At 42.6% G+C, this 26733-nt stretch overlaps 1 protein-coding gene and 2 long non-coding RNA genes across 5 annotated transcripts in view; 1 reads left to right on the top strand and 2 right to left on the bottom strand.

Annotated features, from left to right (window-relative positions):
• Positions 1-5389: 5389 nt before the first annotated feature.
• Positions 5390-12790, bottom strand: Gm26507. Of its 2 annotated transcripts, none has more exons than XR_877460.2 (2): positions 11526-12790; positions 5390-7696 (listed from the first exon to the last, which is right to left on the bottom strand). It is a non-coding gene; the product is annotated as a predicted gene, 26507 (long non-coding RNA). The 2 variants fall into 2 exon arrangements; XR_877459.2 differs by having other exon boundaries at positions 11780-12790.
• Positions 12791-12845: 55 nt separating this feature from the next.
• Positions 12846-18006, bottom strand: Gm41741. Its single transcript, XR_877461.2, has 3 exons — positions 17921-18006; positions 15650-15718; positions 12846-13496 (listed from the first exon to the last, which is right to left on the bottom strand). It is a non-coding gene; the product is annotated as a predicted gene, 41741 (long non-coding RNA).
• The window catches only part of Fbn2 (fibrillin 2), a 201950-nt gene continuing 192945 nt past the window's right edge, over positions 17729-26733 (top strand). The window contains exons 1-3 of one of the 2 annotated variants that reach the window (NM_010181.2): positions 18375-18749; positions 19619-19701; positions 24457-24555. In NM_010181.2, the coding sequence (NP_034311.2) occupies positions 18496-18749; positions 19619-19701; positions 24457-24555 (436 nt within the window). In that variant the 5' untranslated portion in view covers positions 18375-18495. Of the gene's footprint in view, positions 18750-19618; positions 19702-24456; positions 24556-26733 lie in introns of both variants that reach the window. The other variant, XM_017317828.2, reaches the window with a different exon arrangement.

Here is a 26733-nt window from a genome sequence, read left to right as displayed (position 1 = left end):
ACTTCAAGCTGGATCCTTGCATTGGTGGCTCTGTGCCTCTGAGAGATAAGATTGAAGTTAAGAAAGCTATAAACCTTCCTTAGCTTTTGTTTGATGCTGGCTTATGACTTGTAGATTCAGTAGAGATATCCCTTCCCCCTTCACCACCCCACAACATAACTGAGACTTTTTGAATCAGCTCACTAGTCAAAGGCTTTGAATTCCTTGTGGTTCCTGTAATGGTCTCAGACAGAGCCAATTAATAACACTAAAGCCTTGCCCTCAAAGGCAGAAAATAACAGGGATGTAGAAACTAGTTATCTCCACTTAGGCCAAATTTCTCTACGGATTTCTTCACGTCCATTACTTAGAATATGATCTAATTATAAAATAAAAAAGGATTCTCAATTGTTAGCCAAAGAAATGATAACTATCCCAATCAGAAGGAAATTCTCTGAGAAGGAAGTGAGACTACTATAATGAAAATTACAAAGCAAGGTTCAAAAAGCACATGTGTAAGATGGCCATGCTTAAAGGATAGGACTTGTCACTACTAGAAGCTGTGTGCCTGTACTCTTGATTTATCCCTGATCCTTCAATATTATATGTCTTCCAGTTCAGTGTCCAGGCAGCAATAGCTAATAGCAGAAGTGAAGCATTAGTGGGGAAGGCTTCACCATTTTCCCCTCATATTTGAGGCTGTAGAACCAAGTTCCACTGACAGTGCACAGTGAAGATCCCTAGAAAAGAAACTGGAGAGAAAGCCAAAAAGCTGAGCAAACCAAAATGAACCTGACTTCGTACTCTGGCCTGCGGTTCTGATGTCTAGTGTAACCTGCAATTCTCTGGGTAAACTCTCGGGGCTGGATTTCTATTTCTTTTGCCAGCCTCTCCTCAGCTTTTAAAGTGCTATGTTTTCTATCAGCCAGGGTGCTGTTGAGGCAAGATGCCAGTCTGATTGACACGAGCTGGCTAGGGCACTGCCTCTCCTTTTTCCTTTCTTTCTAGAAAATGTGATGAGCTTGGATTTCCTAGTAACTCATTCTTGATACACTGTCCTTTTGTATTCTCTTGAAACTTGGCACTGCTACTCCTACTTCCTGACCCCCGCTTACTTATTTAACAACTATCATTTTTGAAATTGGGTCAGTCAAAATGTCTTCGATGGAAGCTCAAGGTCTCACCCAAACCTGGAAGTAGTTATGAAAGCGCTCCGAAGGGCTGTTCAGAGCAGAGTCACTTGAAGATACGGATCCAGAAAAACATGCAGTGATTAGTCTTTCCCGCAAGAAGTTTTCCTTCTAATGCTTCTGAGATGTCCTAGTAGGCACCCAGTTCTGACCCGCTGACCTTTCAATCTCAGGTCCTTTTCTTTAGCGCCGCTTCTCGCTCCGCCAAGCACCATCTCCTAAACCTCCAGAGATTTCATTTTCCTTCTAGTAGGGCAACCAAGCGCCTGTGTTTCCACCGGCATCTTTCTGGTATTCGTGAAAGCCACGGTTGCGTGCTACTCTCTGACCAACTTGTTCGTTGTGCACAGTAAGAAACTGATACAGAAGGAGCCTATGGGATCTCCCCCTGCCTGAAGCTGCAGCAGGAGAGACCTCTATGCATTCTTTTGTTACCTTCACTCTTCGCTCATATATAACATTCCCACAGCAGTTTCCACTCCCCTCCTCCCCATATCATCTCTTCCTCTGCCCCCTGTGCGTTCCCCCCACCCCCGCTACACACACACACACACACACACAAAAGGAGCAGGCCTCCCAGAGATATCTGCCAATCATGGTCTAAGAAGATACAGTAAGACTGGGAACAAACCCTCATATCAAAGCTGGATGGGGCAACCCAGCAGGAAGAAAGAGGGCCCAAGTGAAGACAAAAGAGTCAGAAATACCCCCAACTCCCATCGCTGGAAGTCCCACAAGAACACCGAGCTATGCTACCATAATGCATATTTAGGGGACCTACGTTAGACCCAAACAAGGTCTGTGTTTGTCACTTTAGTCTCTGTGAACCCCTATGAGCCTTTCTTAGTTCATTCTGTGGGCCAGGTTCTGGCATCTGCCCTCCATCCCTTTGACTCCTACAATTTTTCCTTCCCCTCTTCTGTGGGGTTCCCCTGGCTCCACCTAGAGTTTGGCTGTAGGTTTCTGCATCCGCTCCTCTCAGTTGCAGGACATTTCCTCTCTGATGATAATTGAGTATAGCAGGATATCATTAGGAATCATTGAATTTAAACCCATTTCCAAAGATGGTTTCTCCTGTTCCTTCCACCTCATTCCTTACCAATTTCAGCTTCTTGCCATCTCCATCTGACTGCAGCAGACCTCAAGACAGACCTGGCAACTGAGCATCGCTCCTCTCACACGGCATTCTCTCCCCAGCTCACATTTTCTGATTCTCACAGCATGTTTGGTATTCGCCAGCATTAGTGCTCCTCGGCCTTAATCTAGAAAATCTGCAGGAACACAGCTCTGCATCTTGGAGGTCTCTGAGTGGTTTGGGGGTGGTTCCTGATTTTCTCACTACTGCCTCCATTAGAACACAACAACCTCCTTCTGCACTTCCTCTTCTTCTCCGTCCTTCTGGGTGTGTGCTGTACCACTGAAGTCCTATTTGTTTATGTTTGAGACAGTGTTATTCAAAAAAAAAAAAAGCAAACTAATTTTGTTTCTATGTTGACTAGATTCACTGCATAGGGCATTTTCAAAATCTATAGAAGCTTAAGGTACAGGAGCAGTCACAAATGTCAAATGGCCAGTGTAGATGGGTAAAGGCATGGCTCACCCAGGGGTCTCATCTTCCTGTGGTTTGCCTTGACATTGTAGTTTTCTCCTGCTTGGATTTTTCCCTTGAAAAGCTTTACTAGAAGCACGAGTGCTATTTAATCAGTTCATCAACAATTTTTTGGAAACTCAACTTGGTGTCTGACATTGCATGAGTGTCCATGAGTCGGGATGATCTCTTTCTCTGAAGCACTCACTAGATTATGTGCTCTATGCACCAGGGCCCACTTCCTTCCCTGAAATAATCACTGGGGTAGGCAAAAGGGAAGATCTGCTTAGTTTAAGACAATCCTTGGCCAGCAATGGCCCAGGGAAAATCTCTTTGTAGAGGAGACAAAACTAGAAAACAACCCCGAACAAATGATTTCTGGGCAATTCAAAAGTAAACACTCACTGCATTTATTCTATCCATAACACTAATTGAACTTGATAATTACACTGATGTGCTGTTATTGCTTTCTGTTACTATAACAAAATACCCAGAGCTTTACATACATACATATACATCTACTACATATACATATACATATACATATACATACACATACACATACACATACACATACACATACACATACACATACACATACACATATACATACGTACATATGTACATACATACTGGTTTAGTTAGCTTATGGTTTTAGAGATTGGCTTTGGCTAGGATGAGAAATAATAGCCAGAAAATGGAAAAGCAAACATTGGGAGGGAGGGACCACTCTGTAACCTTCCACTAGGCCCCCACTCGTTAAAGGTCCCAGAACTTCTTGAAACTGCTGCCCTTGGGATAATGCTCAAAAGACATGACTTTTGGGCACACCTTAGTCATCTGTGAATCATATCAGCTGACGTATACATACTTGCATTATTTGAGCAAATAGTTTCAGAAAAATTAATACTCTTACAAAATTCATTCTTCTGAGACAGAAATGACAGATACAACTGCAGTTGCTGTTCGCATGTCTCCCCCAGAAAGATTTTACATGTCATTGCTATTTTGTATAAAGTGAAAATGCTTTCCTGAAAGTGTTTTATGTCTTATATATGTAAATATTAATTTGTTTACTAAATCAAATAATGCTTATAATCCCTATTTTAAAAAATATACTGGCACCTAGACTTCACCCTCCACCCAGCTCACAGCACTGACAAATGTGGCTGCTTTCAACCTTAGTCATAGAAGCTTCCTTTTGCTGTGGGCAGTGGTCGGTGAGAGATGCATTCTAGCAAAAGCACTGAGAATAGGAGATCAGATGCTCAGCTCGAAGTGAGACATCATATTAATCCCTCCACTACTATGGCTCAGGGAACATTGAAGAAGAGTGAGAAGGAATGTGTGAAAGAGAGTAGGTGGGGGGAAAGCTGCGAAATGCTCCCTCTGGACATGCCTATCCCAATCGTTGAGTCCAGGTGCTGTGGATACCCGTGTAAGATCTCTGTAAGATCGAGCCAGTCAAAGCCCTTCGATGGATGGGGCAGATGGCAACACCCCTTACTGAGAAGCTACTGGCATCGGATAGTTACTGGGAAAGAGAAATGCTTACTTCATTCTTACTTTAAAAAAAAAAAAATGACTCCTGGAAAGTTCATCATGCTCCAGTGGGTGGTCCACACCCATGCACATATAGGCAGCACTAAGTGAATTTAGTGAGTTGTAAAAATAAAAATATTTTAAAAAGTTAAGAGGGAGTTGTATTGGTCATATATAGGTATATTTAAAAAGAAGAGGTATATAGGATGGCGTTTTATAAGAAACATGAAATCATCAAAAATAAAGAAAAACCCAAAATATATATGCTGAAAGTATACAAGTTTTATAAATTGTTTTGCCTTTTTCTTTTTAAAAGTAACCATTTGAGATCCCCATTCACATATTATTGAAATGACATTAATTACTGGGAGAATATATAGCAGGCATTGAAGCTATACATTGTTATTAATTTGGTAAAAAAAAATTCCTAGTGTAAAATAATCCTTCCATATAGTAGTGAAATTATTACATTAAGTATGGATATAATTGTTACCATTTCTTTCTGCTAGTTTACCTGTAAAATTATCATATCTATGGAGATAGATGGAGCCTGTGTTTTAGTATCTTCCTACATCTGGTGGAAACAAAAGTAAGATTTTTTTTTTAAGGATAACTTTTCTCAATGTTTCATGTACTGAAGCTCCAAGCTCATTTTGCTAAAACCTTGACGACAAAACTGCATATTTTCCACTTCTAAGTCAATGGCACTTGTTGAAGAAACCAAAATTTCTGCCTTGTTGCAAAACATTAAATTTAATAGTGACTTTCACATTATTTTTATCTTTCTATTTCTTTTCCAACTAGTTTTTGGCTCTGACGTTAGCACCATATGAGGGAATTTTATTTAATTTTTCTCTAAACCACTTAAATATAATCAATAAAAACCCCATTATTCTCATAAATTCCATTTGCTCTACTTTAAAAGATCCAGTAAGTAAACCAGGTGCCTGGCCCCTTTTCCAAAGGCACACATTTTGTAAAGCTATTTATCTAGGAAACCCTATGGTATGAGCAAGTGATAGGAAGTTGCCGAGACACTCATCTCTTTTGCCTTAAACTTTTGGATTTACTAGACTTGCTTATATATCAATTTGACAAATTCCATCTTATTTTATTTTTGGTTCCAGTCCCTTATCCCCTTGAAATAGTTACAGGAGTCACGAAGGTTCAAATTTCACATCTTTAAACTATATGACGCAATGTATGGAGTTGATTTTTGAAGCTAACTGCAACGGTACATTTAAGATTCTCTGGTGTACTCACCCTTTGCACATAAGATCTGTTTGTCCCAATGCAGAATGGATCCTCATGTACTATGCAGGGAAATGTAAGCAAACCCATTAAAGTATTTTATTAAGTTTCTGTAAAGTTCATTTCTCATTACTCTTGAAAGGAACAATATAGACATGGCCGAAGTCTTTAGTGTTCACCATATTTTTTGTTTGCTAGTTTACTTTAACATTCACTTACTTGTTGGAGTGAGGTAGATGCATAGATGTTGGAGAGAAATCAGATCCATATAGGATGGGTGTGAGTCTGGAAGATGATGTGAATAACTTTATAATGAGGATGAGACTCACACGGTAGGTAGTCTGGGCTGGATAGGTAAGTACTAAATCCATGGGGTAGGCCATCAGGAAGACAAACTAGAGACTCCAGGGAATGAAAACTTAGGAGTCGGGTAGGGTATGTCCTCCCTTGGGAAACTTCACTTCTACTCTTAAGGTCTTTTAACTGATTGGACCAAGCCCACCAAGATTAGCGAAGGGAATCTCCTTACTGAAAGTTATTATTGTAGATGCTACATCTACAAAGTGTCTCCGTCACAACACCTAGACCCATGGTCAATTTAATATAAAATCACTCAATGACAGGCTCAAAAGGTGGCTCAGTGGTTAAGAGGACATATTGTTCTGACAGAGGACCGTGGTTTGATTCCCAGTTCCCATATCAGGTAGCTCACCACTGCCTGTAACTCCAACTCCAGGCAAGCCAACAGTCTTCTTCTCTCATCCTATGCAGACATAGGATCACCATCATCATCACCATCATGATAATAATAATAATAATAATTTTTAAAAATACCTAGTGAACACATAAAACTGACCACCACATTGAACAAGAGAAGGAAAATAGAAATAATAATACTGTTCTCCACAGCATCAAAGGATCTCAAAATACATACGATAAACTTAACAAACTATTAACGATTATATTACTAAAAGAAATTAACAAAGACTTAATCAGAGTTGTTCAGTGTCTCACTGATTCAAACATCAAGTACTTCTGAGACAGCTACTCTTCTAAACTATCTACAAATTCATTGAAATTTCAATCAAAATCCCAGTAGGGCTAAACAGAGAAAAAGCTTACATGTCTATCATCAAGCAAATAGAGAAATTATAATATGAATAGGCACTAATTGAAATGTTCCCACAGTATAATTACTAAGCAAACCAGGAAACTAAATACTGTATGAGGAACAAACTGAAAATGACTACAATAAGAAATAGTTACAGTTCCATGCTATATGAAAGAAACTAAGAGAACATACAGTATGATTAAATTCATATGTTTATATGTTCTACCAGAGGCAAGCTAGCCTAGCATGCAACACTGCATACATAATGTGCCTCCTGGATAGGGGTGAGAAAATTAGCTGAGTCATCACATGAGCGATCTTCTCTCAGTGATGCAAATACCCTCTATTTTAACAGAGAGAGTGACAGAACTCTGAGCCATCATCAGGGTCCACACAACAATACACTTAAAATAGGTACATTTCACAGTACATCATTTTTCTCTCATTTACACAATAAAAGAAAGATGCCTTTGGGGAATGACGTTGGGTCCAATCACCCTGGAGCTGGGTTCAGTTGTTTCTTAAGGAAATATTTTTGCATGATTTATTTTGTGACCATTTGTTTGTGTTGCTTTGATTAAAATTTACTATGTAACACACCCTCACAGACTTCCAGGTTGTAGGAGAAAGAAGCAAGTCTGAGCAAGGCATGGGGAACAAGCCTGGAAGCAGCATTCTTCTATGGCTTCCACTTAGTTCTTGCCTCCAGGTTCCTGCCTGGAATTCTTGGCCTGACTTTCCAGGATAACGGACTGCAGGCTGTAGGATGCCATAAACTCTTTTCTCTCCAAGTTACTTTTGATCGTTCGTAGTGTTTATCACAGCAATAAAATCCTAGCTCAGACAGGAAGTTCAGTATCTGTTTTCGGGTAGGAAGCTGAAAGGAATAGCGTGGGCCACCATTACATTCTAAGAATCAGGGCACCTGGCTTTGTGCAGGGGACATCCTTGTATAGAATGAAGCAAATAGTGCTGTCAACAGGGTGGAGTGGAGACCCAGTAAGCGATGTGCTTCCAGATGCAGATGACAATTATCTAGTGGAGAGAGAATGGAAAAGTCAGGTGGAATTTCCCTACAAAATAATAACTGCATAAGTCCAATAAAATCTTTTTTTTAATTTGAGAAATTCACACAGTCATATAGAATACAGTTTGATTGGACCTGCTTTCTTTCTCTTCCCTCTAGTTCCTTTCCTAACCCCCTTCCCCTCGCCTTTTTCTCCAACTTCCTGTGCTCCTTTTTAAATTTTTTTAACCCAGTAAGTTCACTCAGTGCTGCCTGTGTGTACAAGCAGACTCTTAGTGGTGGACTGGCTTAATTGTAGTAATAAACGTATAATTAGCACTGTTGTAATACATCACTAATTTGTAAGCTGAATTCTCTTGGTTCTGTTTTCAAATACAAAGCTCAATATATTTAAAACTCAAAGAGACAATAAATGTGCATTAAGGAAAAACTTCAGACCTAAGAACCTAAAATATGTGTTTAGAAGCAAAACCAAGTCAAACATTAACATCTTCCTGACTACATTAAATAAGTGTGGACTTAGGCTGAGGGTACTCAGATCACCAGCAAAGAAGGAAGTTTTGAGATGCTGAAAGCCATGACAGAAAGCCATGACAACGGCCGGCATAGAAAAACGCAGAGCAACTGAAGCCAGTGGATCAGATCACAGGCCAGGCAAACACGTCACCTGTCTGCAAAATAAAGAGCTCTGCACACAGAGTCCAAAAGATACTCAAAGACGGAACAATAAAAAAAATTTTTTTCTAAAAAAAAATGGAACAACAACTGAATCTATAGATGAAGTATAATACTCTAGTCTAGAAATAAAACACATAAATGACAACATGTACGGAGACAGGGTATGTCAACTTGACACACCAACTAGAGTTATCTGAAAGGAGGGAACCTCAATTGAGAAATTGCCTCCATAAGATCCAGCTGTAAGGTATTTTCCTAATTAGTTATTGATGGAGGAGGGCCCAGACCATTGTGGGTGGTGCCATCCCTGGGATGGTAGTCCTGGGTTCTATAAGAAAGCAAGCTAAGCAAGACATGGGAAGCAAGGCAGTAAGCAGCATCCCTCCATAGCCCTGCATCAGTTCCTGCTCCCAGGGTTCTTCCCGCCCTGTTGGAGTTCCTGTCCTGACTTCTTTGGTGATGAGCAGCCATGTGGAAGTGCAAGCTGAATAAATCCCTTTCTTCCCCAACTTGCTTTTTTCCCCCCTGTCTTATGGCAACAATAGAAATAGTAAGATACAGTTCTTAGATACATTTGTAAAACATCAACAATAATACAAACACTTCCAGAGAAGAAAAATCAGGTTAAAAGTTGTTAAAGGATGGAAGAGGCAAGGCAGGTCAGCCATATCCTGACCTGCAGCCCCATTCAGAGTCACAAGACACTGTGCTATCAATGTTGAAACAGCTAAGGGAAAGCCCAAACCACTCCCCTATAATGAGCATTGAAACTCAAAGTAATTTGAATATGTGAAAAAAGGGCTGGGGCATAGCTCAGTGACAGAGCTATGGTTTGGCTCACTAGCCATATGTGTTCTCTGGAATTATAATGATGGTGGTGATGGCGGTGATGGTGAAGGTGGTGATGGTAATAATGATATATAATAATGAACAATGATAATATACAATAAGAAATGAGCCAAGGTACGATTCATCATGAGAAAGAGGATGTAATTGCTCTTTCTTTTTCCTTAATACATACCACGTTATAACTATCACTCTAAGTACTGTTTTCATGATGTACATACAGACAAATTTGATTTTCATTTAATTTAGTGTAGTGTTTTTTAAAGTTTCTTGAGACTTTTTTACATGAGTGTAGACAGCCAGCGCCTAAAAGATGGCGCCGGTCTCCAGTACACCGTCACTGTAAACAACACCACTGCGCAGGCGCTAGCCTGAATCTGGGGCCAACCCCTCCCGAGCAAGTGCATGCAAATTAAGGTGCCAGCAGACTGACCAATCCCAGGAGGACACAAAGCTTTTCCCTGTGCTGGGTGCCCGGGAGCATCGAGGCGTTCCTGCAATAAAGCTGTTGAGAAGAATCGACCTTGTTGCGTTTTCCTTGCCGGACGAGGTGGGCGTGACACATGAGTGTTATTTGGAGGAATATTACTAAATCTCTCATTGCTTTGTCATTTCATCCCTATCTTTGTTTGTTGTTTCCAACTTTGATAGTCTCGTGGTTCAGTTTGATTTCTATTTTCAGAATTCTGCAAGGTGTGTTTTATTGCCAAGGGTGACTACCATGGTGGGTACGGTCATGGGAAGAATGTGTATTGTGTGACTGTTGAATGATTAAAATTTCCCAAAATGTGACACTAAATATTACCATTCCTATTCAATAATCCTAGTAAATCATAAACACAGTAAGCCTAATTAAATGGATATCAAGATTCATCACAGAGTAACTCAAGTCAAACATAAGAATACCCTGAACTCTTGAAAATATCTTGAAAGCCAGAGAATTGACTTTACCCATTGGAGACAAGCCATTGAGTTAGAGAAACTATTCTGTAAAATTCAACTAGATCAAGTTGATTGGTGATGATGTTCAGTCCAATCCTTTTCGGTTTGGAACTTCTACCCATCGGATCTGTCCATTTCTAATAAGAGGCCACTCACAGCTCTAACAATTATCAAGATCTTGCCATTTTATTTTATTTATTAATAGGAAGCAATGTCTCTGCTTCACGTTGACAAGATGGGTGAGTTTGAGTCACTAATTCTAAAGGGATTTCTCTATATATTATGTATTGCTTACTTATTTATCATGTGTGGGATGGTAGTGGTGTGGGCATTTACATGGCATGATGCTCCCATGGAGGCCAGAGGACAACCTGCAGAAATTGATATCCTCCTTCCACAAGACAAGTCCTGATGGTCAAACTCAGTGCTTCAGACTTGGCAGAAAATACTAAACTATCTCTATAATACCATTTTCTTTTGAGCATAAATTTACAAAAAGTTAAAACGACAATGAAGAGAAACTATGTGTTCTTCTCCCAGGTTTCCTCAATACCTATTTCTCAGATACATAGGAAACCTAGGACATTGACATGTGAAGATTGGGTAAAAATTTTCTGGAGAAAAATTATTTTTGTTCTTCATCAGTGTGATGGTTTGAATATTCTTGGTTATGGTGACTTGGTCATGGTATCTGCTATAGAAGTAAAACCCTTACTAAGACAGAAATACCCAAACTAAGACAATCTGAAAATGTCTTATTCGTTCGTAAAATGTTAGGTGATAACTTCTTCCATCTCTGTCATTTCCCCAAAAAAAGGCTGCTATCAGCTGTAACCCAATAGCTTTTCTCCACTGGGTAAAGTCAAATCTCTGACTAAGTTCAATATATGCTTCTGTTTGATTTATTTAATTATGTTTACTGTGTTTATGATTTACTAGGACTCTTAAATTCACATGTTTATATTTATTGCCAATTTTAACCATGATCTCTTCAGGCAGTTTATCATTACTCTTTCGTCTCCTGAGATTCTGATAACAATTTTGCTTTTTAGTCTCCTGGACCCCTGGCACCTTTTTTATATTCCCTAAATTTTTAGTTTCAGTAATTTTATTCTTCAAACAGCAAATTTCATTGATTGCTAGCTCCTTCACAGCCTGAGCAACTCAGCAAGATTCTATCTGAAAAAGAAAAATCAAAATAATTGGACAGAGGCTCAGGGGCAGACTGCTTGCCTAGCTTCAGTCTGCAGCATTGCCAACAAGTAATACCATTTTACTACATTTTTATTGCTGTGTGTTTAAGTTTAATTTTTTCAGTTCTTTCTTCCTTGTACCTTTTTTTTTTTTTAATCTCTTCTCACAAATACTCACTGAAGCATTTTTATCATGTCTGCCTTGAAAACACTGTCAGGCAAATCTGGTATTCATGCCATCTTGATGTTGATATATATGCATTTTCATTTCTTATTTGTGTTTACGATTTCCTGAGCTTTGCAAAGTGAGGGATTCTCAGTTGAGTCTTGGACCCTCTGGCCTTTAAGTTATGAGATTTTTCTATATTTAAACAGTCTATTTTAATCAGCCTTCCTGGCACCAGACTGATGGGCAGTTGAGAGGGAACTCACTCATTATTGTTTGGTAGTGGTAGAAGTTCAATTTCCATACTCAGCTTCTGTTGACATTCTTCAAGAAGAGGAACACACTATCATTGCCAAACAAGAGCAGAACTCAGGATTCTCTTTGTAGCTTTTCAATATCCTCCTAGCTGGGAAAGATGGGAGCTCTTTACTATTGCTCCCCAGGATGGCACCATGATTGAGTTATCCACATAGTCAGAATCCTCTACTGAAGTGTCTCAAATGTCATCTAATCAGATAGGTGCATTTCATGACCGAGACTGAATGCATGATGATTCTTCTGGATGATGTCAGTGTGAATGGATTGAGGCATACCTAGAAAACTAGCTGAGCACGACTTCGGTTTGTTGAAGAGATTACTAGTGTGGCAATCATTGGACTGATGGAACAAATTCAGTATGGCTGAGCACCATTTAATTAGCTGGAGATCCAAGGCACAAGAAGGAAGAGGAGCCTAGCCTTCTGCCTCTTCCTTCTGAAGCAAGATAAACAATCTTTTCCAGTTTGTCACGTGTAGTGCTATCAACCCAACACAATCTAGAATCACCCGAGAAGGAAGGCTCTGTTCGAGACTGAGTTCACCTATGAGTATGTCTAACGGGAATTTTCTTAATTGGGTTAACTGAGGTAAGAATGGCCACCCTGAATGTTAATAACACCATTTCGTGGGCTGAACTGTGGACTACATGAAACAGAGTGCAAGCTGAACACTAGCAGGCATGCGTTCATTCATTGATCTCTGCTCTTGATTGTGGATGTGGTGTGATCAGCTGCTCAAAGTTCCTGCCACCTTCACTTCCCTCCAACGATGGTCTGTGACCAGGAATGGAGATTTTAATGCATCCTTTCTCCCCTATCCTACTGCTTTTGTCTGGGCACTTTATTGCAGCAACATGAGACAAAACTAAGATACAATTGCTGAACCTGTCTGTCTGTCTGTCTGTCTATCTATCTGTCTATCTATTTGTCTATGTATGTATGTATGTATATATGTATGTATGTATGTATGTATGTATGTATGTATGTATCTATCCTCTCTCTCTCTCTCTCTCTCTCTCTCTCTCTCTCTCTCCCTCTCTCTCTCTCTCTCTCTCTCTCCCTCTCTCTCTGTAACTTTTCATTCTGGTCTGGCAATATTAGTCCTTTCAGGATCCAAAGCCTTTGACCTCAACCTCCTTTGTTCTGTGACTTCTGGCTTCCTGGGATGAATCAAGCTTTTGAGTTCTCTGGATTTTCAGATTGCAGAAAAAGTCTTTTCAGTCTGTGCTTTGCAAGCCATCCCTCTGTTAAATACATATCCACATCTATACCACTATTGGTTTTGTTTCTCTGGAGAACCTGACTAACACAGGTTTAAAGCCTAGCTTCTCTGTTGACTTGGTTGCTCCTTATTCCACAGAAGGATTGGCAGTCATACTACCCACTGGGTCTTCTCAGATGCTACTTGGGGGGGGGTGAGGGGGGGAGAGGTCACCTTGTTACAGCTCAGAGTGGGTGTCAGTTTCCCGCCTGACTTCTGATGAGGTGGGAATCACAGTTGGTTCTGTGATGTTTTGTTTATAGAATAGCTATTATCTACAGCTTTGGTCCTGCTAGGCTACCCTTTACTGGAGACAGCACATGTTCTTAGAGGCTTTCATTAGTCGTGATGTTGGCATTTCCAAGCAGCCAAAAGTAATTTAATTTAAATTTGAAGTATCATAACCTATCAAAAAAAAAAAAACATTTTAGTTGGTGTAATATTAACAACTATGTTACTTAAATCAAATATGCCAGTAATCAAATATGCCAATAACCCCCATTCAAAATGAAAAAATCATTAATTCATAATAATTTTCAGATATTCTCCTGACTATAAAAAATATAGTTTTGTACTTCTCATGCATGTCTAGAATTCCTCAGTGTCTTAGGATTTTACTGCTGTGAACAGACACCATGACCAAGGCAACTCTAATAAGGATGACATTTAATTGAGGATGGCTTACAGTTTCAGAGGTTCCATCCATTATCCTCAAGTCAAGAGCATGGCAGCCTTCAAGCAAGCATGGTGCAGGAAGAGCTGAGAGTTCTACATCTTCCTCTGAAGGCTGCTAGTGAAAGACCGACTTCCAGGAAGCTAGGGTGGGGGTCTTAAGCCCACATACACAGCAACACACCTACTCCAACAAGGCCACACCTCCTAATAGTGCCACTTCCTGGGCCAAGCATATACAGATCATCACACTCAGTACTAATAATTATTAGGTAATATTATTTTTAGTTGTTGAACCAAAACAGTTCTCCTCTTTCCTCTATGCCTGTTACTTAGTTGAAGAAACTTGGTCATCTGGTATACCTCATCTCCTAGCTATGGTTATGTTATGTTTTATGACACTCTCTAATAGTCCTGCAATCTAGAAGTTAAGTAAATATCTATGAATACATTCAGGTTCAATGTTTTCTATGTTTACTTAAACAAACAAACACAATCAAAAACAGAAAACACCAAAGATATCGCCCTCCCTACTGTACCACATAGAGAGACCCACTCTGAATAGTTAAATCAGTTTTCAGAAATTTGTAACTATTATTCTGTAAAATGCTCCCCTGTTCTCTTTCCCAGAGTGCCAGACTTCTAGAAGGCGATATTCTGGTATTGATACTGAAGTTGACACAGCTCCCACTTTGTTATGGGACACTTTGGCTCCCACACCACTATACACTGTCTTGTTGTTACAACAACAATCATAATTAAAAAGACCTAACAGTTTTCACAGCCATTAGTTTGTGGATCAACCTTTCAGAGAAGTTTGCCAAGTACTGTTGCTTTCTTTCTTACTTCCTTTCTAACATTCCTATGTTTACTGTTTATCTTTCTTAGAATAAACACTTTCACCTTTCCCAGTGAAGGTAGAGTAATTGTTTATCTTTTTTTCCCAACATTTTGAAAGTAATGACCTGTAGGGTTATAGCTTCCAAACTGACTGGCTAACCATTTTGAGCATCCTTTGGGGCTCTTGAATATGTTTATACTTCATACATCTATATTTCTCCCCCTGTAAATCTGAGTAAATACAGTGAGCAGTAACCATGCCGAAGCCTAACGCCTTGCCATTTCCTCCATCAGAAAAAGTAGCCCATCACTTTAGAATTCAGCTTGACGCAGACCTGAGGAACACGGACAATTACTTGCCGGATAAAACCTGAATGATTTCTACTCCAGTTCCCAATAAAGCCCTGTCCCTATGACATCACATGACCTAGGCCTCTGCATGTGTGCACACATGCAGGCCACAGTGTAAGTGTGGGGTCCAGCTTTAGGCTGCCCGGGGCATGAGTGTCTGGGTGATTCTCCCATCTCTCCCTCTCAGCTCTCCATAACAATGCTGTGATTGCAGATGTGCACCACCACACCTGGCCTATCAATTTTCGTGCTTGAGTGCAGGTTCACACATCTATCCACCTTTCTTCCTTTCTCTCTCACATTGTTCCCACTGGATGAAATTTGAGACATCTTTTTGTGCTTTCATTCTTAAATGAGATTTACTCCTCCAAATACGGTTTTGACTAACTTCTTACTCTGTGCCTGTGTTATAGGTGTCACCAATTTATTTTGCTTTGCTTTTAGTTCTTTTACATTTTAATTATTTTTAATTACATAGATAAATGGATGGCTTCAAAACTCTAAGAGTCGGTGTAGCTTCCACAAGATTCTCTCCTGCATTCTCTTTGCCTTGCATTTTTGTTAGGTTTGACTTATTCTTCTATTACAGAACAATGCATAGTGCAAACACACAGACAAAAGGCAGCATGCAATGCGAAATCACATATCTTGCATTTAAAATAATCATGATAAGGTGGTATATGATATAAACTTACCATCTTAATCATTTTGAGAGTAGAGTTCACTGGGATCGCTTGTACCCAAACTTTTCAAAATCTGGAACTCTGCAACCAGGGAGCAATAGCTAGCTCATTGATCCTCTCCTCCCTAGTTCCTGCTAACCTGCATGCTACTTTTTGACTCAATAGCTGATTTTGTCAACACCTGGCTGATTTTCCTCGAACCCTCTTTGTTAGACACCACTCTGTAGGAACACAGTGCTCCTAATTATTTTTTCTTTCATCTGCGTAGTATTCCATAGAACGAATGAAGCATGTGTGCAGCCAGTTCTTTATTGAGGAAATGTTTACAAAACTAGTCCTTGGCTATCACAACAGTGCTGCAATGAATAGTTTAATGGATCCCTCATTTTCTATTTTTTCCAAGTATTTTTTATGCAGGTTCCTAAAAGCGGTATTAGGGAATGTGAGAATACAGACATATGCGATTTTAGAACATTTGAGCTTAATGTAATAAGCAGAAATGAAATCATTTAAGTATTAGATGAGAAATCGCAGGTAAGATTAAAATTCTGCTTTAACTCATGAGGTCACTTATTTACTTCTTTAATTATTTGTTCCACTCAAAACTTGGGGGAAGGGGGGAAATACCTCTACTGCTGTCAGATTCCCCTCCCCTAAACTGAGGTGACTCCTACTTTTTCTTCTGCTCCAAGGATGCTGTTAGAAGGGCTACTTACTACCTGAGAGTCTTTGTCTGCCAACTACAACTACACTGGGGAAATAAAGGAGGGAGGTGTGCCAACTCTCCAAGAATTTTTTGGCTGTCAAATAGCACATCTGGACAATCCGGGCTAGGAAAAACAAGCATGCACACTCATTTCTTTTAAAGTCAAGCTCTCTAGGCTGGAATGAGCCGGACACTGCTCTCAAGAACCATTTCCTAAACCGTGCCTGCTCATTCCCAGTCTTCAGAGGTGTGTGGTCCCCTGGCCCATTACTTCCACTAAGAGATGGCAAGGGATTCATAGAGACCTCCTGAAAGCAAGGTCACAAAAGACCCCAGAATCTGGCCAAGAGACGCCCTAAATTTACAAACCATTCATTGCACCATTTGTCAGGTTTAATCATTAATCAGAAGGGGTCCAAGACAAAAACTAAAGCCACGCCCAGTCCCATTTACCAGCTATGTTGACAAGTGACCGCCCCCACCCCTGACCCCCAACAAACCATCCTGTTCAAGGACCCAGGCAGAGTTCTGCCAGGGGTCACACCTGAACACATCTCCTCTAAGAACTCCTTGAGACTGTGGCGCCAGCGCGTGGCCTAGTCTCCATCCCCATGATATGAATTCCTTCTGGACAAGGCAGTTGTAGTTCAATCTAGAAACATCCAGCCTCTGTTCCTGCCGATGGAAGGAAGGCGTTCCTGGTGGGGATAGCCGGGCGGGCGATTCGACTTCTAGGACAGAGGTTGCCATCCAGTGGGAGGGTCTGTGCCTGGCCATCTATAAATCCCCCACCTTGCATCAGAGTCCTGGAGCCTGCTGGAGTACTGGGTCTCTTCTACCACGCTGCCTCTGTGCCACTGGGAAGTTCAGTAGCACTCTCAGGGACCCTTGTCTCCAGTCCTCAAGACCTGGAGCTCTCAGGAAAAGAGTCAGGGGCCGCTGTGGGGTCTTTTCCCAAACTGGCCTTTGACTGCCCCCCTCCCCCGCCGTCTGCTAGCTTTGTAAGGCAGTCAAAACAGAGCTAGAGGCCAAGGAGCCGGACGGGAAGCCCGGCCGCCTCGCCCCTCCAGCGGGCCCTGGCCCCCTCCTCTCCGCCAGGCCTGCCCTCCTCTTTCCCACTTCTCTCCTCACCCTCACCTCCCCCATCCCCCTCTCATTTCCTCTGGCACCCGGGCTCGCAAATCCCTCATCCGAAGCCCGGTTTCCAACCAAGAGTGGGCACTCCAACTCACTTCCTCCTCCCCACTACTCTCCAATCTCAATCTCCTCTGCTCCCTTCGCCCTGCCCCCCTTCCTGCCTCTTCCCCTCCCCCATCGTTCCCCCCCCCCCCCACGCCTGAGCTCGCCCTCTATCATTGTCCCCGCCCACCCCGCGCCGCCGGCCCCTCGGTCCCGGCTGCGCTCCACGTGTGGACCGCTGCGCCCGGGCCCCCTCTGACAGCCGCCGCCCGCCGTCCCGCCCCGCGCCCCGCCGGGCCTCTAAAACCCCGGCGCCGCGCCCTCCTCCGCGGCATCTTCCCCGGCGTCCAGCCTCCTGCCCTCCCTCCCGCCAGCCGCTCGCCCCGGCCCCCGCGCACCTCCGCCGGGCTGTGCAGCCACCGCCCGCGCCTAGCTGCCCCAAACGAGCCCCGAGGAGACCCTCCTCTTCTTTTGGGGGTGACTTTTGTTCGCTAGTCTGCTTCCTTTGGTGACTTCTGCAGCTTTCCAGGATCTGTGCCCGGAGTGCACGGGAATCCGCTCAGCCTCTGTACACCCCCACCCCCTCCTTTTTTTTCCCTTGTGAGGTCCGCTTTCTTTGTAACTTTATGCCGCTGCTGCTCGGGTTACTTTTGTAATTTCCCGCCCCCACCCGCTGGCGGTCCTGGAGTCGCTCGGGGCAGTGGCCCGGGGGATGCAACGTGGACCGCGCGGGACTGCCGTCTGCATCGCCGCCGCGCCTCGCTGCCCCCTGCGCTAGATCCAGCGCCCCGGTGCGCTGCCTATCAGGAGCTGACGCTGCGTCCCGCTACACCAGGACACCGCAAGCCTAGGGAGCCCCGCGAGCTGACGAAGGGTGGTCAGACCCTGACTTTATTTTTAGTGGGCCGTGCGGATTTGGTCTCCGACAGTGCTCTCTCCGCGGGCCTCCTTCTGTGCGCTCTTGGCGCCGGCGATGGGGAGACGGCGGCGGTTGTGTCTCCAGCCCTACTTCGTGTGGCTGGGTTGCGTGGCGCTCTGGGCGCAGGGCACAGATGGCCAGCCCCAGCCTCCTCCACCAAAGACGCTCCGGCCCCAGCCGCCCCCGCAACAGGTCCGACCCGCAGTAGCGGGCTCCGAAGGTGGCTTCATGGGGCCTGAGTATCGGGACGAGGGCGCGGTAGCAGCGAGCCGGGTCCGCAGGCGAGGACAGCAGGAAATACTCCGAGGGTAGGTGGGCGGCGGGCTGGCTGGTTCGTGCGGGGACCTAGGTTTCCCTTTACTCCACGCCCTCCCTGACTGTCCTGCTGGCCGGTAGAGCCGCTGCCCTCTCCACGAAAACGCTTAAAGACCCCAAGAGCTCCAGGAGTGCCCCTCGTTTTACTCCCGAGCGCCTCAATTCCTCTGCGGAAAACCCTCCCTGGGGGCTTCTGCTGGCTGGCGATGGGGAATCGGGCCCTTGGTTGTGGATGGCAGAGCATGTGCAACGTCTGTGGCTCTGGGAAAGTTTCTCAGTGTCAGGCCGAAGGCGGACATGGGTCTGCCCTGCTCTGGGGCCCCCCCCAGAGCCTGCCTGCTCCCCACCATCGGGGGCGCAGCTCTAGAGCCTTTTGTTTGAGGACGTGTGCGAGGGTAGCGGCTTGTTCTGTAATCGCCAGCTCCAGCACTCCACCTTCTGAGTAGCCTTCCTTGACACTTAAGAGCCAGGGACAAAGTTAATCAAGGAGGAATGGATTTGGGAACAAGGGCAAGGATTTTTGAACGGAGTGCCGCTATTGTTCTCAGCATCCAGATGCTAGAATAGCAGCAAATTATGTGTTTCTCTTCTTTTCCCAGTTTAAAAAGGCAAGCAAAAGAGAGCAGATGAAAGGCCGTGTTTAGATGTTCCGGACCCTCCCCCATTCCAGCTTCTAACCCATCTGCTTCCCAAACCCCCCAAATGTGAAGTAGAGCTTTGATTTGTTCGTTGTCCTGAAGTCTACTCGCTCTGGCTTTGCTTACCAAGGCATTGTGTGTGTGTGTGTGTGTGTGTGTGTGTGTGTGTGTGTGTTGCTGCACCCAACTTTACATGTATCAATCACCATGTTTGTCCTCTACAGGCCCAACGTGTGCGGTTCTAGATTCCACTCCTATTGCTGCCCAGGATGGAAGACGCTCCCTGGAGGAAATCAATGCATTGTCCGTGAGTGTTGGGCAGGGCACACAGGCTAAGGCAGCGCAGCATACTCCGAGTGGCTCCATTTCAGGGCTGACCTTATACTCAGTGCTTGAACACTAGCTTGCCTGTACAAAGACATTGGTCACACCACCCTGGTAATGAGACCTCAGTGGTGGGAGGGACGCTGCATCAGCTGAGACTTCATTAACAGAAACCTGGAAGGCAGATATCGATGAATGTTTTATAATGCTCCGTCTCCGTTAGGTGGTTTACCATTTGTGTAGAGACACAAACGGGGGCGGGGGGCCTTAGTGTTCAAACAATTCCCTAGATAACAGAACATAACCTCTTGAAAATTCCAGGTATGACCATAGTGCTACTATGGTCATGCTTGGACTCCTAGGTTGGCCATCAGAAGATCAGTCTTAAGTCTTTGTACCACATTCTCATCTGTGGGTTGTTCTTAGCAGCCACATGGCAAAGGTTTTAAAGGAGTACTCACAGATTTTTCTGAACTGACCTAAAGTTTAAAGAACTGTTTTGTTTTCAAGAGAAATAATCTAAGTTGCTTGACTCTTTTTGTGTGTGAGGGGACAGTCAAGCTTAGAATCCCCACAGACCAGATCTTATAGTGGACAGTATGTTTTCTCAGACGTGACTCTTACACCTCGATAATGTCAGTGTGTCAGAACGTACAGGCTGGAATTATGAGCAGTAATAGTAATATTTTTAAAAACAATATTCCAAAATGTATATATGGAGGTCTCCAAGTTCTAAGTGGACAGACAGCTCATTAGTTTCTTGGGTTATGATCAAGGACCCAGGGAGGTCTTATTTCAGTCTCCTGAGGTGAAGTATGATAGGTCTTTCCCCTGTGTGTTTTTGTAGCCCAGACACATTTGTCCGTTCTGGAGGATAGCCAGGTCACAGGCAGCACATGCATTTACAGTCCGTCTTGACTTTAGACTGACCTTGGTGTTCTGGAGCGGAAAGATAATTATGTCACTGTGAACACCAAAAAGGCAAGCTACCCTAGCCAAGGGTATTGTGGGTATGGTGGCATCTCCAGCTCTGTATTTATTGGTTTTGTGGGTTTGAGACAGACCCTAAATGCTATTTTCTGTTCTTTAAAAGGACAGAAGTCTGAAGTTTTATTGTGAAGATTGGTTTTCTCTTTCCCTTCTATCCAAAAATCCCACAACCTCTAGTAATCAAGCAAAAAAAAAGAAAGAAGAAAGACAAAAGGAAGGAAGGAAGGAAGGAAGGAAGAAAGAAAGGAAGGAGGAAAGAAAGAAAGAAAGAAAGAAAGAAAGAAAGAAAGAAAGGAAGGAAGGAAGGAAGGAAGGAAGGAAGGAAGGAAGGAAGACTGGGTCCTTTCAGATGATCAATTCATAAATATTTTAAATACACCTTCCATGAAAGTAGGGCTTTGGCTTTATTTAAAAAAAAAAAAAAAGATAGTCACTTGTCTTCTATCCAACATCTCCTATGTGAAGTATTTATAGAAGGTGTGTTACTCTTTCAGGCCACTGGGGCATTACTGTGGCTGTCTCACACTAGCAAGGTCTCCCAGACTCTGGAAACAGCTCCCATCACTCACCACACACCTGCCACACTAGCTGGGAATGACTTAGGCCCTGTGGAAAGTCTGACTCACTCAACATAATGAATGTGACTGCCATTATTGAGTTGGAGAGCAGCCGAGGAGAAGGGATAGGTTTATGGTACGCACTGAAAATCTGTAGAGTCAGGTTTTATTGGACTAGTCAGGAATGGGAATTCCAGAGAGCAAAGCCTTTCAGCATAGTTGTGGTAGGAGTGTATGTATGGCCCAGTGAGTGTCCACTTTAGCTGCTCTGGGTCTTTGACTATCACTGTGCCATTTCCTTCTTTAAAAGATCAACTTTGAGTACCTCACAGTGAGTATTGTCACCCGTGTTTCTTCTACTTGAAATATTTGGGTGCTAATGGGTTGCATTAGGCAAACCTTGCCTGAGATTATGTTATATCTCCAAGAAAATACTTACGATATTTATGTCAAGTGTTGCTAAGTAATATTTATTATTAACACCTTTGGAAAATAACTGGCACACTTGAGAGTATAAAACTTAGGCATAAAATGGACAGAGAGGATGTGCTGTGAGGTGCCCTTCCTCTTTTCGCATATCTTAAGAAGGTCACATGTGAGGAATTAAGGAAATTAAAACCATTGCAGATTTAAAACTAGGAATTTTAATCACTGTATTTTTTTTTTGATAGCAAGTATTTCTTTGTTGAATTCACTTATATTTCATTATGAAGCAAAGACAAACTCTGAGGTAATTTATAAATAATGATAATCATATGAGGACCAATGGTTGTTTTCTCATACATTTATATCTCTGCATTCTTTTTAGTCAGGCCAAACACGCTTCAAAGTTTAATGTTCGTTCAACTCTTAGCAGGCTTCACACAGGAAGACACTAATGAGATATGTCTATTATTGTTAAAGCATGATGCCTTACGACTCTATTCTCTTGTTCCTTATGAATATTTAATTAGTAGTATTTAAAGACAGGATCTCTAGCTAGTCCCCTGGAATGGAATGAACTGTGTCACCCAAGTTGGCCTTGAACTCCCAGGTTCTCTTTCTGGCATTCAAGAGCTGAGATTACAGGCTTGAGCCACCATGCCCAGCTGTTATTATTCTTAATTGTGGCTTGAGATGTCATTGAAGTTCTTCCAAGTTTCCATGTTTGTTTCCAAACTGACTTTCTAGCTTTCCGTAAAAAACAAAACAAAACAAAAAAAAAACTTAAGAAAATTATCTTAGAACATGAAATAATTGAAGAAGAGTTGCTTGTGTATTTATTTATGAAGAAACTATGCCATAGTGTAAAGCAATGGGCTGGGATTGGCTCAGCATCATAGCCTTTGAGAACTGAAAAAGACAGCTACAGTATACTCGTGTAAATAAAATAAATAGATCTTTAAAAAAAGAACCTTTTAATATAACCCCTTTAATATATGTTCTGATGAGAACACTGAGCCTGTAGAAGTTTTGAGTGTTTCCTGGGCTCATTGGTGGGTCATTGGCAGCATGAGCACTCAACCTCACAGTGCTCATGTATCCTATTTTAAATACCAGCTCACTCATCTTCTCCTAACATGCTCACACTCTCAGAGTGGACATCCTGTCTGCCATTCTAATCCCAACACTGCTAGGCTCAATCATTTCAGTTAAAATGGAACACCTATAATGAGACCTCAGACTGAAATGAACACAGGGAAGAAGGAGTCCATTAGTCTTGCTTTCTCCTGTCCTGTGTGCAGTACACACACTGAAGCCATGACAGACAATTAATTGGCCAGGCTCCACCCCCTTTAATTCTATTTTGGTTTGGGACCTAAGTGAGGCCACTTCATCTAAGCCTAGATTCTCAAGCCTGCTAAGAAGACACCTTTGAAATAAAACTATCTTTTTTTTTCTTTTTTTTTATTACGTATTTTCTTCAATTACATTTCCAATGCTATCCCAAAATGAGCATATTTCATTGAAAAAATTAGTGATCAGAAACAAATACATTTTAAGTATTCTGTGATGGAAGCCATTTTCTTGTCCCCTCCCTGTTTTTTTTTTTTTTTAAGTCTTAAGAACATAATATTTTCGCAGTGTTTTCGTTCAGGAAAACTTGTTGAAGCCCTGTCCGTATCTTACAGATGCTAAAGGGGATCTAAGAAAGGGAAAGCAATTACTAAATCGGTTTGCTCCTGGAAAGAGTGTTCCTCACATTATTGGAGGTCCCAGGTCTCTTTGAAAGTGTTGAGACCTCTCTCGAGATTCATGTGCATGTTGCTGTAAATACTTAGATGTAGTTTCAGGGCATTCCCAGGTCGTTCTCCTATTTCCTGCATACAGAGACAGAGCAAGTCAGCACACAGCCTTTGTGCTCAAAGAGGGAATTCAACTGAGGATAGAGATAAATCTTTCAGCTCCTTAATGGCCTGGCTAAATTTGGGAGACAGTTCCCATTCCAGAGCACTTGACTGTAGGTTTTGAGTATCTGTGGTATGTGCTATGTCAGTGAGCCTCATATTCTTGACCCTCCAATGACCCTCTTTTTCACTAGAGGTCACAGCTGTAGGAAGCTTCGATCCCCACCCCTGTCATAAGGGCTTTTTGGAACAGCAGAAACGGACTAGGTTGCATTGATGACGTAGCAGGAGACTAGAGGAAGGAGAGAAATTATGAAGGGGGATAGAATAAAGATTGATGACAGAGTAGGGCAGAAGCCATCTGGGATGGACTGTGCAGGGAACCTGATATTTGGCCAACTCAGGAGGGCCTGGGGTTTCTTGTTTCTACCAATTTTACATTCTTACACAGTGGGCTATATTTTCTACGATGTTCAGTCTCTCTGGGTTTCCTCCCCACTGCCAGCTCCCTGAGGATCTAGACTTCCTCCTTCAGTAAATCGTGAATTCAAAAGATTTTAGTTTTGAATTAAAAAAAAAAAAAGAAAAAGCAACTTTCATTGATAATCAAGTTAAAGAAATTGGTGCTAATTAGTATGATAGAATTGAAGAGAGTTACACTGATATATCATCACAAGGAAATTGTAAAATGTAGTGCCATGTCTTTACTGGGTGATTTTGTTTCATGCTGAAAAACCAGACTTTTGCAACATTAATTCCATATCCTTATCTCCCCATCCTATGGCTTGAAAATATGGCTTTCATACTGTGAAGCACGACGGAGGGTGTTGACAGTCATTGCCTCTTGTGTTGTGTTGTCTGCAGCCATTTGCAGGAACAGTTGTGGAGATGGATTCTGTTCCCGCCCCAACATGTGTACTTGTTCCAGTGGACAAATATCCCCGACATGCGGAGCCAAATCAAGTACGTTCCCTCTCTGGGGCTATACTTGCCACATTTTTCTTAAACCCACGAACCAGTGACAAGTGTCCTCCTCAAAGAAGATAGGGATTGGTGATTGTTCTCACTCACCAGGACTTTGTTAAGTTTTGAACTAAGACCATCTTAGTGCCTCAGCTGTTGCCTAATCCTCAACAGAAACTGTGTGTAGGTAGTGGGACTGTTCAGAGTCCATGAAGTCATTCATCACAATAGCTGTAACTTCCTGAGCTTTTGGTACTCACACGGTTCTATGTGCAGCGTTTCAAGCCTCTCATCAACATTATTTGATACTGATGTGGACCCATTTTGCAGAGGAGGGAAGCGAGGCACATAATATATTAAATGACTACTGTCCTGCTTTGATGTCTAGTGCTATAATAAACATCATGACCAGAAGCGACTTGGGGGGGGGAGGATTTATTTTATCTTACACCTCCTAGGCAACCTTCTATCACCAAGGGAAGTCAGAATAGGGACTCAAGGCAGGAACCTGGAGTGAGAAACTGAAGTGCAGGCCATAGTGGAATGCTGCCGGCCAGCTTGCTCACATGGCTTTTCTATCTCTTTTCTTTACCACCTGGAACCATCTGCCTAGGTAGTAGAGCCCATCATGGGTTGGGCCCTTCCACATCAACAATTAATTAATCAAGAACATGCCCTGTAAGGTTTTCCCATGGACACAGTACCCCAGATGACTAGTTCGTATCAAATTGACAAAAAGCTAACCAGCTCATTTATGCAAGGCAACACAGACTTGAATCTACTGACTAAGAATGACTCGGCAGGGAGTCCCAAACACTAACCTGTATTTACTGCCTTTTGTGTACAGCCTCAATTTAGTCTTAGCTATGGGAAGAGAAGAAGATTAGAACAACAGATATTTACTGAAATACTGACCAACTACTTTATATGTACCAAGCCACTTTGCTACGCATACAAATTTTTAACAGTTCCATGAAGATAACTATAGCAGTAGACGAAAAGTGTATTTTTTTAATGATGCTTTCTGTTGAGACTCCCAAGTCCAAGACTGATTGTCTGTGTTAAGTGTTTAAGATCACACTAGATAAGACAGAAGTGACCCTAGGTAAGGCAGAAATGATATTGCTTCTTTAACTGCTCAATATCTAAACGAGGGCTTTAAATCTGCCTCTTAAAATGAGCATCGTAATAGTTCCCTCCACAAGTTTATGTTCCACAAGGGTGATATAGAGCATGTCTGATCCAGGAATAAGAGTCAAACAATGCACACCGGTGTGTGTGTGTACTCTGATGGACCATCGACAAGAGCCTCTGGGTCCACTGCTTCCAATAGTCTATGTTTTACCTGTGATTTGAAACTTAACGTCCAAACACACAAAGACTTTGAATGCCCTCAGGAGTGCACTTCCTCCTGCCCGGTTGTCTGCCAGAGACCTTTCCTCTGTGCCTTCATGATTTCTCGATTTGCTCACACCTACCCTTGGCACTACAACAAAGCATAAACCAGAGCAATACTGCTTTTTTTTTCCAACTTAATAATCTTGTTGATTATTTGGGGATTTCACACAATGCACCCTGGCCACATTCACTTAGCAGTCTTCCCAGACCTCCTCCCACCCTTGTGACCTCTCCTCAAGAATAAAAAAAAAAAATACAAAGTGCAATATTGCTTCTTAAAACCCAGACCTGAACAAGAAACACTATACAAGGTACTGGGTTATGTCTGGAACACACACACACACACACACACACACACACACACACGCACATACACACACTCATTTGGACTTTAGAGAACACCTACTTCCTTACCACCAGAAACTTTTCTAGCCCTTCCAACCTTCACCCTACTTGAACTTGCTAAAGCTTTTTTAGCAGTATTTATCACTAATTGCCTGAAACACTTTCTTGTGTGTTTGTGTGTGGGGGGTGTGTGTTCGAGCACATGACTGCACACTCATTTGGAGGCCACAAGTTAACCTAGGGCATCATTCCTCAGGTGCAGCTTATCTCTAAAGTGAGACTTAATTCATGGCTGACCACAGTCTCCATGTCTGCAGGTGCTTCAGCCTCGGCAGGTGGCCACGTCATCCACTCAGTGCTTACATGACTACAGCTTTCCTTTTTCCACTTTCCTTAAAGTAACTCCTTAAGTATGTGGGTTCTACTACACAATGT

The sequence above is a fragment of the Mus musculus genome, chromosome 18 (assembly GCF_000001635.26).
Source record: "Mus musculus strain C57BL/6J chromosome 18, GRCm38.p6 C57BL/6J".
NCBI classification, from domain to species: domain Eukaryota; kingdom Metazoa; phylum Chordata; class Mammalia; order Rodentia; family Muridae; genus Mus; species Mus musculus.
The sequence above is the reverse complement of the archived record's forward strand: the minus strand, read 5'-3'. Positions and strand labels throughout refer to the sequence as shown.